This window comes from Trichechus manatus, unplaced genomic scaffold (assembly GCF_000243295.1).
Source record: "Trichechus manatus latirostris isolate Lorelei unplaced genomic scaffold, TriManLat1.0 scaffold00276, whole genome shotgun sequence".
Taxonomy (NCBI): Eukaryota; Metazoa; Chordata; class Mammalia; order Sirenia; family Trichechidae; genus Trichechus; species Trichechus manatus.
This window is the reverse complement of record NW_004444212.1, coordinates 1,357,022-1,375,284: the sequence shown is the minus strand read 5'-3', so window position 1 is coordinate 1,375,284 and position 18,263 is coordinate 1,357,022. Positions and strand designations below refer to the sequence as shown.

The following is an 18,263-nucleotide window of genomic DNA, read 5'->3' as shown; positions in this document are numbered from 1 at the left end:
AGTGCATCCAAATTGGTAATGAAGAAGTTAAACTGTCACTGTTGGTGGATGATATGATACTATATATAGAAAACCCTAAAGACTCCAGAGAAACCTATTGGAACTATTAGAAAGATTCAGCAAAGTAGCAGCATACAAGATAAACATACAAAAATCAGTTGGATTCCTATACACCAATAAAGAGAACGATGAAAAGGAAATCAGGAAAACAATACCATTTATGATAGCCCCTAAAAAATAAAATACTTAGGAATAAATATAACCAGGGATGTAAAAGACCTATACAAAGAAAACTACAAAACACTTCTGCAAGAAACCCAAAGGGATCTACATAAATGGGAAAACATAACATGCTCTTGAATAGGTAGACTCAATATTGTGAAAATCACAGTTCTACCCAAAGCAATTTACAAATACAGTGCAATCCCCATCCAAATACCAACAACATTCTTTAAAGAGATAGAAAAACTAATCATTAACTTTATATGGAAAGAGAAGAAGCCCCAAATAAGTAAAGCACTATTGATGAAGAAGAAGAAAGTAGGAGGATTCACACTACCTGACCTCAGAACCTACTATACAGCTATGGTAGTCAAAACAGCCTGGTACTGGTGCAACGATAGATACACCGACCAATGGAACACAATTGGGAACCCAGATGTAAATCCATCCACCTATGGTCACTTGATCTTCGACAAAGGCCCAAAGTCCATCAAATGGGGAAAACACAGTCTTTTTAACAAATGGTGCTGGCAAAACTGGATGTCCTTCTGCAAAAAAATGAAACAGGACCCATACTTCACACCGTATACAAAAACTAATTCAGAATGGATCAAGGACCTAAATATAAAGCCCAAAACTATAAAGTTCATAGAAGAAAAAATAAGACCAACGCTAGAGGCCCTAATATACAGCATTAACAGGATACAACCATAACCATCAACACACAAACTCCAGAAGATAAGCTAGATAACCGGAATCTTCTATAAATCAAACACCTATGCTCTTCAAAAGATTTCAGCAAAAGATTAAAAAGAGAACCTACAGACTGGGAAAAGATTTTGGGGCATTAGAAATCAGACAAAGGCTAATCTCTGTAATCTACAAGAAAATCCAACACTTCTACAACAAAAAGACAAATAATCCTATTAAAAAAATGGTCAAAGGAAATGAACAGACACTGGACCAAAGAAGACATTCAAGAGACCAACAGACACATGAGGAAATGCTCGCGATCACTAGCCATTAGAGAAATGCAAATCAAAACCACAGTGAGATACCATCTCACCCCGGCATTACTGGCACAAATCAAAAACACTGGAAATAACAAATGTTGGAGGGGCTGCGGGGAGATTGGAACTCTTATGCACTGCTGGTGGGAATGTAAAATGATACAACTATTTTGGAAAATGATATGGCGCTTCCTCAGAAAGCTAGAAATAGACGTACCGTTCGATTCAGCAATCCCACTCCTAGGAATATATCCTAGAGCAATAAGAGCCATCACAGGGATAGACATATGCACACCCATGTTCATGACAGCATTGTTCACAATAGCAAAAAGATGAAAGCAACCTCGATGCCCATCAACAGATGAATGGATAAACTATGGTACATACACACAATGGAGTATTATGCAACGATAAAGAACAATGATTAATCTGTGAAGCATCTCATAACATGGATGAAACTGGAGGACATTATGCTGAGTGAAATAAGTCAATCACAAAAGGACAAATACTGTATGAGACCTCTATTGTAAAAACTCATGAAAAAGTTAACACGCAAAAAGTAACAATTTTTGTTGGTTACGAGGGATGGGAGGGGTGTGGGGAATTACTAAATAGACAATAGAAAAGTGGTAACTTTTGTGAAGGGTGTGATAGTACTCAATACTGGGGAAGCCAGCACAACTTGTAGAAGGAAAGGTCATGGAAGCTCCAAAGACACATCCAAACTCCCTGAGGGACTGAATTGTTGGGTGGAGGACTGTGGGGACCATGGTCTCGGGGAACATCTAGCTCAATTGGCATAACACAGTTTATAAAGATAATTTTCTACATTCTACCTTGGTGAGTAGCGTCTGGGGTCTTAAAAGCCTGTGAGCAGCCATCTAAGATACTCCACTGGTCTCATCCCTTCGGAAGCAAGGGAGAATGAAGAGAACAGGATACAAGGAAAAGATTAGTCCAAAGGACTAATGGACCACAGCTACCACGGCCTCCACCAGACTGAGTCCAGTACAGCTAGATGGTGCCTAGCTACCACCAGTGACTCCTCTGACCGGGATCACAACAGAGGGTTCTGGACAGAGGTGGAGAAAGTTGTAGAACAAAATTCTAACACAAAAAAACACCAGATTTATTGGCCTGACAGAGACTGGGGAAACCCTGAGAGTATGGCCCCAGACATCGTTTTAGCTCAGTGGTGAAGTCAGTCTGGAGGTTCCACGTTCAGCCGGGGATTGGATAGCCCCATAAAACAAAACGGAACTAATGAGGCACAGCAGTCCAGGGACAAGGACTAGAAGGCAGAAGGGAACAGGAAAGCTGGTGATAGGGAACCCAAGGTTGAGTAAGGACAGTGTTGACATGTAGTGCAGTTGTTAATCATTGTCATAGGGCAACATGTGTACTAACTGTTTAATGAGAAAGTATTTTGTTCTGTAAACCTTAATCTAAAGTGAGAAAAGCAGCACAACTGGAAGATCGTAATTGATGTCACTGAATTGTGCATGTAGAAATTTTTGAAATGGTGTATCTTTGGCTATGTATATTTTCCGAGAAAAAAAAAAGTCCTCCAAGGCCAAGAAGGGAGCGTGTTGATATGTCGTGGGGTTGTTAACCAATGTCATAAAACAATGTGTATTGACTGTTTAATGAGAAAATACTTGCTTTGTAAACCTTCACCTAAAGTATAATAAATAAAATAAAAAAAATAAAAACAAAAACAAAAAAACGCTGGTTAGGGTGCTTTTTGACCTGATGTCTGTAAGTTGTGAGGCAGTGAGTCAGAAACAAGGAAAAGGCCCAGATATAAGAGGCTGCTCAGCTTCTATGATGAATGTATGAAGGGTGGAGTGGATGAGGGGAGGGCTGAGGGCTGGGAGAAAGTGGTAGGAAATGAGATCAGGGAGGTAGTGGAAGGAGTTGTAGGCTTTGGAAGGACTTTGGATTTTAAGTTGGAGCTGGGAAGCACCTGGGCGTTGTTGTTGCCTTTGATAAGAGCAGTTCTGGGAGTCGTGCAAAGAGTTGCTTGAGCTGATTCAGTAGGTAAAGAGAGGAGAGGGAGCATGTGCCCTTGCCCATAAAAACACCCCATTTCAGGAGAAATGGGTGATGCATGAGAGTGGTTGCTAGCAGAATTGAGGGGCTTGAGTAGGTCAGAGGGGCAGGTTCTGTTACAAGTAGAGCTTTTGGCCTTAAGAGTTTATCTACTACTGCAGGAAGAAAGGCACAGTTTGTGAGCAGAGGGAGGTTCGTGTAGGTGGGTAACAGAATATTCTTTATAGCAGTGCTTAAAAGCGAAAATTGGGAAAACAAGCCAAAAACCGCTAACAGGAAATTAATTAAATCATGATACTTGGAAGGGAATACTCGAGAGCTTTTAATGAAGAGCTTTGTGTTGATTGATGTGGCAAGACATACACAACATACTGAGTACTAAAAAGTGGGTTCTGGAGCAGTGCTGTCCAGTAGAAAGGTGGCTGACACTGGTGGCTCACATTACATATGCAATTTTAAATTCTCTAGTAGCCACATTAAAAAAAGTAAAAGAAGGAGGTGAAATTAATTTTTCAAATATTTTTTATTTAACCCAATATTTCAACACATAGTCAGTATAAATGTTATTAATGAGATATTTTACATTCTTTTTTTTTCTGTATAAAGTCTTTGCAATCTTGTGCATGTCTAACACTTGCAGCACATCTCAATTTGGACAAGCCACGTGTGGCTCATGATGACCCTAGTAGTGCAGTTCTAGAGCAATGTATGGCATGATAGCGCTTCTGTTGAAAAGTTCTGTGCATGAACATTTGTGTTAACGTTTTGAACAATATGCATAGGACTGCTCCCAGTGGTCTGCTGCTCCCAGGCATCTCCACTGATCATTGAAATGTAGCACGTGTCAGGCACGCTCCCCCTCAGGCTTTGCATGGCTCAGGCTGTTCTTTGTGGCTGGAATACTCTTTTCCAGATGTCCACTTGGCGAGCTGCTCTCACCTTCAGTTCTTTTCTCCAGCATTACTTTCAAGGAGGCCTACTCTGCGCTCCCTATTTACAGTTGCAGCCACTCTCCATACCCACCATGCTCTAAATCCATACAAACCCTGCTGTGCTTTGTATTTATTTTCATAGCACTTATCATCTCCCACCATCGGGCATAATATATTTATTATTTTTTTTGTTTATTGATCTCCTGAGCAGAATAAACTTAACCAGCACCAGGGTCTTCATTTGTTTTTTCAGTGCTGTATTCCAGCAGTGCCAAGAGTAGACACTCAATCCTTGAGTATTTGTGAATAAATGAATGAGTGAAGACAGCCTTATAGATTCATGTTTTACACTAACCATAACACAGGACACAGTGATTTGAATAATGCATGAGGCAAAGAGAAGCTCCCAGCTGGATAACTTGGATTCACAGGGAGTTAGCATCTTGATAAGATTTCCCTTAGGACTTCTTTTTCCATACCTAAATTATTAAAAGAGAAGACTTTGTGAAGAACTTTATTAGTTTATGAAGAGTAACATAAATTCATCTTCTAATGTGTTCAGACATTTTTACTTTTGAACAAATACGACAACCACATGAATTCAGGTAGAAACCAGTAAGAGAGAGTGCAGCCTGAATTTATTTTTAAAGAGGAATTAAATATTGACATTGGTAAGCATATGACTGAGAGTAAAAGGAGCCCCATTGATTCAGTGGTTAAGCACTTGGGTGCTAACTGTAAGGTCAGCGGTTCTAACCCACCAGCTGCTCTGCAGGAGGAAGACGTGGCAGTCTGCTTCTGTAAAGATTAAAGCCTTAGAAACCCTGTGGGGCATTTCTACTCTGTCCTGTAGGGTCACTATGAGTTGGAATCAACTCGACAGCAACAGTTTTTTTTTTTTTTTAATGATTGTGAATATTGGGAAATATGCAGAAAAAACGGGACAGCGCTATTGCTGTTGTTGTTAGGTGCCATCAGGTTGGTTCCGACTCATAGCCACCCTACATGCAACAGAACGAAACCCTGCCCAGTCCTGCATCATCTGTGTCTTAGTTATCTAGTGCTGCTGTAACAAATACCACAAGTGGATGGCCTCAACAAGCAGAAGTTTAAATTCTCTCATAGTCTAGTAGGCTAGAAGTTTGAATTCAGGGCACCAGCTCCAGGGGAAGGCTTTCTGTCTCTGTCGGCTCTGAGGGAAAGTGGTTATCATCAATATTCTTCGGTCCAGGAGCTTCTCTGTATAGGAACCTCACATCCAGAGGACACGCTCTGCTCCCAGCACTGCTTTCTTGGTGGTATGAGGTCCCCCTGTCTGTCTGCTCACTTCTGTCTTTTATATCTCAAGAGATTGGCTCAAGACACAATTCAATCTTGTAGACTGAGTCCCGCCTCATTAACATAACTGCTGCTAATCCCATCTCATCAACATCATAGAGATAGGATTTACAACACATAGGGAAATCGCACGATACTGGGAATCATGGACTAGCAAAACTGATACATGTATTTTTGGGGGGTCACAATTCAATCCATGACACACTGTAAAACCCCAAACTGCAAGGATCTGTGTCTTAATCCCAGACATCTGTATAAAATAGGCCATTAGTAAACATTTGCTCAATTTTTCTTTTCTTGAATTTTTGTCTTCCAAGGCCCTTCAGCCTATAATCCTTTGGAGAATACTCTGCAGGCCTGTCATCCTCAGAATGCTTCAGGCTTCAGGGCCCAGCCTGAGGCAGCAGTTCTCAGTCCTGCCTGTACACTAAACTCATGGAGAGCTTAAAACAAAGTGGCCCTACTGCCTAATTTAAGTGAGAATTTGGGGCCCAACAGGCATTTTTTATAAAGTTTCGTTTGGTGATTCTAGTACATAGCCATTGTAATAGAGGAAATTACGAAGTCTTTTAAGTTAATATAAAAGACTAGGGTTAAGATTCTGGCATCACCATTTATTAATTTTTTGGCTAATCAGTTTATCCTGAGTCAACTTGCTCATGTCTCCAGGGAGGTATTACTACCTCAGCAGGCTTCCTGTGAGAATTAACTGCAATGCTGAGCACACAGTAACTATTACCTTATTAGATGCTTCCCTTCTAGGCCCCAATTTGGAATGCTGCTAGCTATTTAAGGGTTGGGGGGGGGGTTGGGGGAGCAAGCTGATTTTAACTTTGTTACACTAATTTACAGGTGAATAAAATCTGCTTAGAGCTGTGCATCTCAGAGTGTGGTCCCCACATTACCTGGAAACTTGTTACAAATGCAAATTGTCAGTCCTCACTCCAGATCTGCAAATGACAAGCTCTGGGGGAAGGCCCAGCAATTTGTGTTTTAAATGCCACCCCACCCACCCCACCCCCGTGACTGATGTGGGCCAAAGTTAGAGAACTACTGCTTTATGGTAAAGTTGCCATTTTCCCCGGAGAATACAGGTTAACCTAGAAGAGGCATTGGTAGAATTCAGGCAGAGAGGCTGGTGTGAAGGCCTTCAGATTTGGTGGGGCAGAGATCACAGTTGGGGCATGTTTTCATTCTGTGGGTTACCTCCTCTGTCATGTCCTGCTTTTCATAATTTCTTCATTTTTTTTACCCACTTTTTCTGAAATTCCAACATTTGTTTCCTTTTATTATGCCTTTATGAAAGACCTCATGGAAATTAGGTCTTCAGAAAGAAGGATGGGAAACAATGCTATAAGTTAGGCACTAAATGTGCTTCTTTATCACCAGGTACCCAGTATTTATAGTGTCTAGATGTTTTGAGGTTAATTTATCCATCACAGTGACCATCGAATGAAGTCCTAGAATTATGGAATCTGTTGGAAGGAACCTTGAATAGCTTTTATTTGTTTGCTTAAGACTTGAGGGTTGAAACATGCATTCACTGAGTTGAATGTTAGGAGTGCAGAAGTTAAGTAAGACTGGCCCTCTGCCCTCAGATTTAGTGGATTGGATATGTACATGTAAACAGATAGGCGCAATAAAATGCCACACGTGAGCATAAAGAGAAAGGGGCAATTCCATCCTGCCAGGAACGAGGGGGAGTGGGGAGAGGGGAAAGTCAGGGAATCTTCATGAAGGTGACAGGACCTGAATATGTGCTGTTGTTATGTGCCATTGAATTGGTTCCAACTCATAGGGACCCTATGTACGACAGAACAAGACACTGCCTGGCCCTGCACCATCCTCACAATCATTGCTATGTTTGAACCCATTGTTGCAGCCACTGTGTCAGTCCATCTCATCAAGGTTCTTCCTCTTTTTCATTGACCCTCTACTTTACCAAGCATGATGGCCTTCTCCAGGGACTGGTCCCTCCTGATAACACTTCCAAAGTATGTGAGACAAAGGCTTGCCATCCTCGCTTCTAAGGAGCATTTTGGCTGTACTTCTTCCAAGACAGATTTGTTTGTTCTTCTGGCAGTCTGTGGTATATTCAATATTCTTCACCAAAACTATAATTCAAAGGCATCAATTCTTCGGTTTTCCTTATTCATTGTCCAGCTTTCGCATGCGTGTAAGGCAATTGAAAATATCATAGCTTGGGTCAGGTGCACCTTAGTTCTCAAAGTGAAGTCTTTGCTTTTTAACACTTGAAAGAGGTCTTTTGCAGCAGATTTGCCCAGCATAAAATGTTGTTTGATTTCTTGATTTCTGCTTCCATGGATGTTGATTGTGGATCTAAGTAAAATGAAATCCTTGACAACGTTCATCTTTTCTCCATTTATCATGATGTTGCTTATTGGTCCGGTTGTGAGGGTTTTCATTTTATTTATGTTGGAGTGTAATCCATACTGAAGGCTGTGGTCTTTGATCTTCATCAGTAAGTGCTTCAAGTGCTCTTCACTTTCAACAAGCAAGGTTGTGACATCTGCATATCGCAGGTTGTTAGTCTTCTCCAGCCCTGATGCCACATTCTTCATATAGTCCAGCTTCTCTGACGATTTGCTCAGCATACGGATTGAATAAGTATGGTGAAAGGATACAACCCTGGCACACACCTTTCCTGATTTTAAACCCGCCAGTATCCCCTCGTACTGTTCAAACAGCTGCTTGTTGGTCTATGTACAGGTTCTTCATGAGCACAGTTAAGTATTCTGGAATTCCCGTTTTTTGCAATGTTATCCACAATTTATGATTCACACAGTCGAACGCCTTTGAATAGTCAATAAAACACAAGAAAACATCTTTCTAGTATTCTCTGCTTTCAGCCAAGATCCATCTGACATCAGCAATGATATTTCTTGTTCCATGTCCTTTGCTGAATCTGGCTTGAATTTCTGGCAGTTCCCTGATGATGTACTGCTGTAACTGCTTTTGAATTATCTTCAGCAAAATTTTACTTGCATGCAATATTAATGATGTTATTTAATAATTTCTACATTCTGTCGGATCACCTTTCTTTGGAATGGGCACAAATATGGATCTCTTCCAGTCGGTTGGCCAGGTAGCTGTCTTCCAGATTTCTTGGCATAGATGAGTGAGTGCTTCCAGTGTTGCATCCATTTGTTGAAACATCTCAGTTGGTTTTCTGTCAGTTCCTGGAGGCTTGTTTTTCACCAATGCCTTCAGTACAGCTTGGATGTCTTCCTTCAGTACGGTGGGTTCTTGATCATATGCTACCTCCTGAAATGGTTGAATATTGACCAGTTCTTTTTGGTAGAGTGACTTTGTATTCCTTCCATCTTTTTTTGGTGCTTCCTGCGTCATTCAGTATTTTGCCCATATAATTCTTCAGTATTGCAACTTGAGGCTTGAATTTTTTCCTTCAGTTCTTTCAGCTTGAGAAATGCCGAGTATGTTCTTCCCTTTTGGTTTTCTAACTCCAGGCCTTTGCACATATACACACACACATATTATCTACACACACACACACACACACACACACACATGCATATACTGTACTGTAATGTAATATATATATGTGTGTGTGCAATGTTCACTTTGGTCTAGTCAGTTGGATGCATGCCACAGTTGACTATTCAAGTGAAATTTTCAGTTTCCAAAAATGGGACTTCAGTGGAAGGTATTTCACAATTTGTAGCACACATCCCCCTCCTATATATACCATATATATGCTGCCTTTATCTTCAAGGTACATACCCCAAGCTTTTTCAGCTAAATGAATATTGTCGTTCAAAATAGTGACCTTTGAGAAGCAACAGTCTTATGCCAGGATTACAGAACTGTCTCAAAATAATTAAAAAAAAATTTACCCATCTTCGAAGCTAGCTTACCATACAAATTTATACAGATATTTAGTCTCCTTACCCGTCAGAGTATATGCCCATACAGCCACATTTCCTTTATTTGTTTGTTTACCAGAAGCATCACTTATTTCATCACCCACCTTCCCCAGCATCTTTAATTTTGACACTTGTTTCTGAAATTTAATTCATAAAGGATAAGAATCAAAACTGTTGTATATATAGGAAAAATTTAGTTGAAAGCGCACGTGCTCTTATTCCCGAAGGCCATAGGACTGCGTCTTTTGGAATGTGTGTTGTCAGTCATTTTCACTTCTCATTAGCCTTAACCCATTCGCTAAGATAATGATGCAGATGTACAAGCCTGACCTGTTCACTGCGCTACTAGGCAGTTGGATACATCCCACAGTTAACTATTCAAGTTAAGCTTTCAGTTTCTAAATATGGGACTTAAGTTGAAGGCATAATTATGTCTAATAGACTTATAAAATGATACATTGCATAAAGCTACCTTTAATTTATTTTAAGTGAAGGCCCCTGGGAATGTGTGAAAAATGTCCTAGATTTATCTTGGTTAGGTATGATCATTTATAGTATGTTGGTCTAATTTAATTTGCCTTCTAATAATACTGCAGTTTGTTTTGTATTTAAGGCCATCGCCTACATTTTTTTTTTCTACTCATAGTAGATGATGATGGATGGAGGCAGCGGTGATTCAGTGGTAGAATTCTCACCTTCCATGTGGGATACCCAGGTTCCATTCCCAGCCAGTGCACCTCATGCACAGCTACTACTCATCTGTCAGTAGAAGCTTGTGTGTTGCTATGAAGCTGAACAGGTTTCAATGGAACTTCCAGACTAAGATGGACTAAGAGGAAAGACCTGGCAATCTACTTCTGAAAACCAAAACCAAAAACCAAATCCACTGCCATCAAGTCAGTGCCGATTCATAGCGATCCTGTAGGACAGAGTAGACCTGCCTCGTAGGGTTTCCAAGGAGTGGCTGGTGGATTCCAACTGCCAAACTTTTGGTTAGCAGCTGAACACTTAACCACTGTGCCACCAGGGCTCCAGCCAGTGAAAATCCTATGGATCACAGCAGTCTGATCTACAGCTGATCATGTGGATGGCATAGGACCAGACAGCATTTTATTCCCTTGTACATGGGGTCGCCATAAATTGGGGGTTGACTCCATAGCAGCTAACAACAGATGATGGTAAAATAATTTATTTTTCATCTTCTCCTCAAATTACAGACCAATAGTTATTTTAAGGATTATTTTCTTTGATTTTAGATAAAGGTAAATAAACACCTATACCCTGTTATGTTGTTTTGCAATTGGATGTAGTTTCTTACAAATTCATACCAAATCAAAGTTGCTCAAAAGAGTTGGCAGTGATACTCCAAACTGAAAGTGGTATATAGGCTCTTTTATGATGATATTTATTTTTTGATGAACCCTCAAAATGCCAAACACTGTCCTTTATATTTTTGTTTCTCTTATAGTCATTTTTCATGTTAGGAAATTGAGGCTTAAGAGAGGTGATGCAGTTCACCCAAGGTTACGGTTAATTAATAGCAGGGTTAGAATTAAAACCTAGTCCAGTCTAAACCCAAAGTCTCTTAAATAATGATTATTTGTGTTTATTTCACAGGTATGAATGCTGCTGTTCGTGCTGTAGTGCGCATGGGAATCTACGTAGGAGCCAAAGTGTATTTTATATATGAGGTCAGTTTTTGTTGTACATTTGTTCTTTCTTTAACTCTCAGGGATTATTTCCCTGTATGTGTTCAGTGCTTTGTAGTCTGCAGAGTGCTTTCCCACCAGCTTTCAGCTGCCCTTAAGATGCACAGGTGATGTCAGACAAACACATACCGCCCATTGAGAGAATCCAGGTACTGTAATCCAGGGCCTTTCACTTGACCATGGAAGCTTCAGGCTGGGAAGTTTTACGTTTGAGTGTGCACTCACTGGTCTAGACTGTAGCCTGTGGAGATTTGTGTTAGGACATGAGGGGAGAAAGGAGATGAGATGTAGCAAAAAAGCTATTTTGGTACCAATTTACTGGCCTTGGTTATAAGATTAAAAATCTCAAATAGGTTGTATTTATTTGTAGCTCTCATCCCTGTACAGTGATATAGTCATTTAAAATGTGTGCCGAATTTAACAAACATTAAGATAAACAGGGCAAAGCTGAGCTTGGTTGAGCTTCACATCATTAATGTTAAACCCAAATGACATCTGTAATATCTGTCAATGGGTTAACTTAAAAATTAAGAGTCTAAAATAAAATAGCAGAGACGACTCATTATCTCCAACTGTTTTGGTCCTTATAACTTTGGAGTAAGTAGTGTTTGAGGGGTACCAATATAGTTTGAATCACATTATTTATTTCCAAATCAATTAGGAAAATTTTATTTACATTTAATTTTTAAATGTATAAAACACAAAGCTTTAAAATGGAAAGAAGAGAATTTTCTTAAAAAAATTACTTAGTCTCTCTAAAATTAAAGTTAGTATTTTAGTCTGATTCCTTCCAGAATTATAGATACAAAAAATTGGAAGGAAATATGTATGTAATTAAAATTATAGCAAAGTATACTTCATATACTATACTTTTAGCTTACTATTATGTTACGAAGATTTTTATTTGCTACATAGACTCTGCAACCATTTTTTTACATTTCTGTATAATGCTCTATCAAACTGATGCCTCATCATCCATTTGACCATTTGTTTACCTGACCATTCCTTTGTCATTGGACTGTTTAGGCTACTCCCCATTTTTCAACTATCATAACACTGGAAGGTCTATATTAATATTTAAAGCTTATTTAGTATTTTGTATTCTTTCCTGGATCCCAAGATATGGCATCACTAAAGTACAAGGGATGATCGTTATAATGAATCCTGATGTATCTTGGCAAAAGATTTCTGAAAACTTGTTCCAAGTCCTAACCCCCTAGTAGTGAACAGGAGAAGCTATGGTACCAAGTCCGATCAGCCACGTGTGTGCGGCTGCTTTTATTCGACTGTTGAAGAGGTTGCACATATGCCTTGTTCATTGCCTAAGTCTTTTTCCCCTTTTGTGAAGTGGTTCCTCGTATTCCTTACTCATTTGTCTTGCTGGAAAGATTTTTTTCCCCCTTTGTATAGGCTTACATTTTTAAGTTCTGGTTATGTGATTTTTGTTTGTATTTATCTGATTTGGGTAATTTTAAAATGATGAGTCTAATCAAAGCATTTCCAGGCCACTGTTTTGTCATTTTATAGTTGGATCTTTCTGAAAATCAAATTGCTGTTGTGAATTTCCCTACCTGGAGCCCAGCCACCATGGCCTGCTGTCCTCTGCCTGTCGACATGGAATGAGTACATGAGATTTAGCACTGCCATTTCATGATTTGTAGCACATGTCCCCTTCCTGTTTGAGTTTTGAATTTGCATGCAGATACCTCAAACAGTCTTTACCTGGGAACTACTTGCTGTTTTTCACTGTTGCTGCTGGAGAGCAGGAGATGTGCACACTCATTTTAGTTTCTTCTGCCTCCCCTGACTCGAGGTAGGGGGTGGGAACATTCTGCCTTAGTACTTGAGGGAGAGCCCCACACCCTGGCCTGATAGAAGTTCCTAATCAGAGAATGTGGTTTTACAAAGCTTTTTGGGGCTGTGGCACTCTCAGATAAGATTTTTTTCTCTTATAATTAACAAACTGTTTTAAAATTCAGTCAAGACTAATTTACTTAGTCTTCTTGTTTATAGAAAGTTCCCTGAGGAAACCTTTTGATTATAATGGCCTACTGCCATTCTTTTTATCTCTTGAGAGCATTGCAATTGTACATTGAAGTTCCTTCACAAACAGTAACTTACTTGCTCTTCACACCAACTTTGTGGGGGCAGAATGTGAAGGGAAGGAAGTCATAGTTGTTTCATAGTTAAAGAAACGGACTCATCGTCAACAGTGTATTTCCTCCATGCTATCACCGTGCTAGGCAGAGAGCACAAAGCCTCTTTCCATTAAACACTGGCTCTCAAAATGGGGTCTGATTTATGCCCAGTGATGTTTGCCAATGTCTGGAGACATTTTTTTGATTGTTGGGACTAGGAGGCAGGGGCAGGGCAGAAGGTGTGCTACAGCTGGCATCTAGTGTGCAGAGGCTAGGAATGCTGCTAAACACCCTCCCATGAGCAGGACAGCCCCCACAGCAAAGAGTTATCTGGCCCAAAATGCTGAAAGTACCAAGGCTGAAAACCCCTGTATGATAACAAGGGCCAGATCTGTACGTGGTTTGAAGGTTAATAGTAGTGGGCCAGGGGTGTGAGTGTTTGATCTTTGGGGATTGCAACTGACATAGTAACTGGTAAAGTTTAAGTAATCAAAAGAATGAACAAATCTGTCTTGGAGGAAGTACAACCAAAATGCCCCTAAGAAGCAAGGATGGTGAGACGACATGTTATCAGGAGGGATCTGTCCCTGGGGAAGGACATCACGCTTGGTAAAGTAGAGGGTCAGCAAAAAAGAGGAAGACGCTCAACAAGATGGATTGACACAGTGGCTGCACAATGGGCTTAAGCGTAACAACAGTTGTGAGGATGGTGCAGGACTGGGCAGTGTTTCATTCTGTTGTACATAGGGTCGCTATGAGTTGGAACCGACTCGAAGGCAGCTAACAACCACCACTTCAGATTTAAGGGCTTTGCTTTTATAATTATTGTGTTTTGTTTTTGTATTTTTTTGTTGTTGTTATTGTTGGTCACTGTGTCTTGTAATTGTTTGTCTGTTGTCGTTAGGAGTCGTAGAGTCGGTTCCAGCTGATAGTGACTCTAGGTACAAGATAACTAAACACTGCTTGGTTCTGCGCCATCCTCACAATAGTTGCTATGTTTGAGCCCATTTTTACAGCCACTGTGTCTGTCTGTATCCTGGTGATATTTAGATATTTTCTGGCCTATACTTACCAGACTTAGTGCATTTCAAAAGTAAGGAGTTGGTACGGAATGCATCTAGTATGCCCGCACCTAGGAATAGTGGGTTTTCTTTTGAGAAGAATGTTTTAGGTTTCCTTTCGAGGAACTTGAAATAAGGTAAACTCAGATTTGTTCTCTACATTGTCAGTTAGGAAAGATAGGGTTCTGTGGTCCACTTTGTTCAAAAGGTGACCACAGTGCTTACTATTGAACATCTTTTTGGGTCACGTTCTTCACTTTCTAAAGGGGATGAGGTGAGAGAGAGGTTGGCAGGTGTGAGCCACTCTTCCTGCTGCTTTCCTAGGACAGAGGAATGGGAAGTCCCGAATCTTAACAGGCCAGGACTATGCTGTTTAACTGTTCTGTTAAAGGCAGTTGCAATTAGGGAAAAACTCTAGCCTGAAAAAAAAAAAAAAAAAAAGATAAAGAACAGTTGGCTCACTATGTAGAAAAGAAGGGTTAATGTGCAAACCCTGGTCCTCACCATTTCTGCCTCACAGTCTAGCCCTCGCACTTGGCATGCAGGTCACGTAGGCCTACCCGAGGTTTATATGAGCACAAGCAGAAGTCAGAAAGAACAGCCCAATCAAATACAATGCCAGACCTTTAGAGGAAGTACCAGTGTTTTCAGATGAATAGTATTTTTCATATGCTTTCTGCTAAAGAACAAAAACCTTTAATAATTAATACTCTTAACCTACTTAACTGTTTTGGTCTGTTGGCAAATTGGAAAAGTCTAGGTAAACTTAGAAACTAGGCTATCAATGGACAAACATATTGGTTAAATTACTGAGTAATGCTTTAAAAAAATAACTAAAGTCTTCTAAATTTGAACCCAAATAGGTTTAGAACAGTGGTCCTAGACCTGTTTGGGTTGATCCTCCCCATCGAGGACACTTGCTAATGTCTGGAGACATTTTTGATGGTTACAACTCGGGTGTTTGCACTACTGGCATCAAACGGGTAGAGAATAGAGAGTGGTCAGGAAGGCTGATAAACATTCTGTAATGCACAAGACAGTGTCCACCCCCAAACAAAGAGTTGTCCAGCCCAAAATGTCAATAGTGTTGAGATGAGAAACTCTATAGAAGGGCATGGTCCTGAAAGCATAGATTGATGACAGACTTCTGCAGTTCTGAGAAGGGGGCTCTAGTGGCACAGTGGATAAGAGCTTGGCTGCTAACCAAAAGGTTGGCAGTCTGAATCCACCATCTACTCCTTGGAAACCTTATCGGGGCAGTTCTGCTGTGTTCTGTAGGGTCACTATGAGTCAGAATTGACTGGACAGCAATGGGTTTGGGTTTTTTTTGGTTAGTTCTGAGAAAGTCTATACATAAATGATTTAAGTTGACTGCTCTAATTCTATGCCTAGCCACAAGCCAGTGTACTCAAAAGCACACAGATTTTTGTCCCTCTGACAAGCAGTCAAACAGCGGAAGAGTACTGCTACCTTGTTGTGTTAGAGTATTCAAAAGTTTTCAAAGGGCTTTCATTGACCCTCTCCTTTACCAAGCATGATGATTGGTCTTTCCTGATGACATGTCCAAAGTAAGCCAGTCGAAATATCACCATCCTTGCTTCTAAGAAACTTAGAAGAAATTTTAAGAAATTTTGACTGTATTTTCTCTAAGACTGGTTTGTTCGTTCTTGTGGCAGTCCATGATATATTCATTATTCTTTGCCAACACCAAAATTCTAATGCATCGATTCTCCTTCTGTCTTCCTTTTTCATATCCAGCTTTCAAATGCATACAAGACGACTGAAAAGACCATGGCTTGGATCAGACGTACCTTAGTCATCAAAGTGATATCTTTTCTTCTTAAAACTTTAAAGAGGACTTTTGCAGCATATTTGCCCAGTGAAATGTATCGTTTGATTTCTTGACCGCTGCTTCCACGGTTGATGATTGTTTGTACAAGTAGAATGAAATCGTTCTCTTCTTAATAGAAACCCTCTATTGCCATAGATGATATTATTTTTCTTCTCTGATGTGATGAACCACCTGCTGTCTTAGTTATCTAGTGCTGCTATAACAGAAATACCACAAGGGTATGGCCTCAATGAAGAGAAGTTTATTCACTCACAGGCTAGTAGGCTAGAAGTCTGAATTCAAGGTGCCAGCTTCAGGGGAAGGCTTTCTTTCTCTGTTGGCTCTGGAGGAAGGTCCTTGTCATCAATCTTCCCCTGGTCTAGAAGCATCTCAGTTCAGGGACCCTGGGTCCAAAGGACGTGCTGTTCTCCTGGCTCTTGTTTCTTGGTGGTATGAGGTCCCCCTGTCTCTCTGCTCACTTTTCTGTTTTAAATCTCTAAAGAGATTGATTTTAAACACAACCTAATCTTGTAGATTGAGTCTGCCTCATTAACATAACTGCTCCTAATCCCACCTCATTAACATCATAGAGGTAGGATTTACAACACACAGGAAAATCACATCAGATAACAAAATGATGGACAATCACACAGTACTGGGAATCATGGCCTAGCCATATTGATACACATTTTTGGGGTACACAATTCAATCCGCAACATCTGCTTTCATAAATTTTAAAGTGAGGAATGACCTGTGTAACCAAAACAAAGCAGCAGAAACCAAAAAACACCTTTTCCACCTGAAGACAATGTAGGCCTTTCTCCTTAGAAATATTGGAGCTCCCCTCTCTAGCCTGAAATTCTCTCTGTGTTGATATGTGGCTTGAGAAGGGAGAATTAGTTGACGACTCTGTAGAGATTTTATAATCTAGATGATGCCTTTATTTTTGGATCGTTGTGGACAATAAGGGCAGTGAAACTACTTGACAAAACAAAGAACTGATTAGAAGAGCAGTGTTGGTTTTTGGGGGAGAATCTGTGAAATTTTTATCCCTCTTCTCACCCCTCCTATCAGACTCTACCTTCCTGTTTCTCCCAACAATTTTGTAAAAGTCAAGCAAGGTTATCAGTAGCACATTTGGTCACGTCTCCTAGAGGTTTTAAACATAACTGTTTCTGCATTTTAACTTCCTTAAAGTCAAACCTACTTAACCACTAATTGTCTGTCTAAAAGTAATAATAGTTCTGCTTGAACGTTTAGATATACTATGCAGCTTCTCACATATAGCTGTTTCCTGCCCAAACTCTACCATGCCTGACCTGTTACATTCCCCTCTCACTAACACGCATGCACATTTATTAAGTCAGCTAAGCTGCCAAGTTAAGTAACAAAATGCACGTGACCTAGGTCTCTCCCTGAAATCCCTACCTTTCTGTTGGAACATGGGCTAATACACATCTGGGATCATGAAAAGTATTAATTTCAGTAAAAGTGTTACCTTTTACTGAACGCTTACCATACCACAGTGCCTGTGCTGAGTTCTTCATGTCTGATCTATAACTTGATCCTCACAACTGTTAACAATTATGCTGATGGCTTCAGACAATCAATTTATAGTTAATGTTTTCTTTTTCAAGTTGCAAAAATGCTGTAATCTCCCTACCCCGCTCTTCATCTATGCCACTGTTACCACAATGGGGCTCAATACGTTTCAAAAGAGGACTTTCCATGAGAGAACTGCCTGTACTCAGAGACCTTTGGAACTTATCTCTAACTGTAGAGAAGGATTACTTGCCTTGTTCCTTCTTCTGGCTTTTGGTTTTATATTTTACCTGGAATTGTTTATTGTTAGCTTTGGCTTAAAAAAAAAAAATCTAATAATGATAAACCCAAAACCAGACCCATTGGTGTCGAGTCGATTCCGACTCGTAGCAACCCTATAGGACAGAGTAGAACTGCCCCATAGGGTTTCCAAGGCTGTAATCTTTCTGGAAGCAGACTGCCACATCTTTCTCCCATGGAGCAGCTAGTGGGTTCAAAATGCCTACCTTTCGGTTAGCAGCCG

The 18,263-nt window shown here is 40.2% G+C and overlaps 1 protein-coding gene across 1 annotated transcript in view; it reads left to right on the top strand.

Annotated features, from left to right (window-relative positions):
* The window catches only part of PFKP (phosphofructokinase, platelet), a 98,857-nt gene that overhangs the window by 10,960 nt on the left and 69,634 nt on the right, over positions 1-18,263 (top strand). Inside the window, exon 2 of the mRNA XM_004390026.2 lies at positions 11,077-11,150. Within this exon, the coding sequence (XP_004390083.1) occupies positions 11,077-11,150 (74 nt within the window). The remainder of the gene's footprint in view (positions 1-11,076; positions 11,151-18,263) is intronic.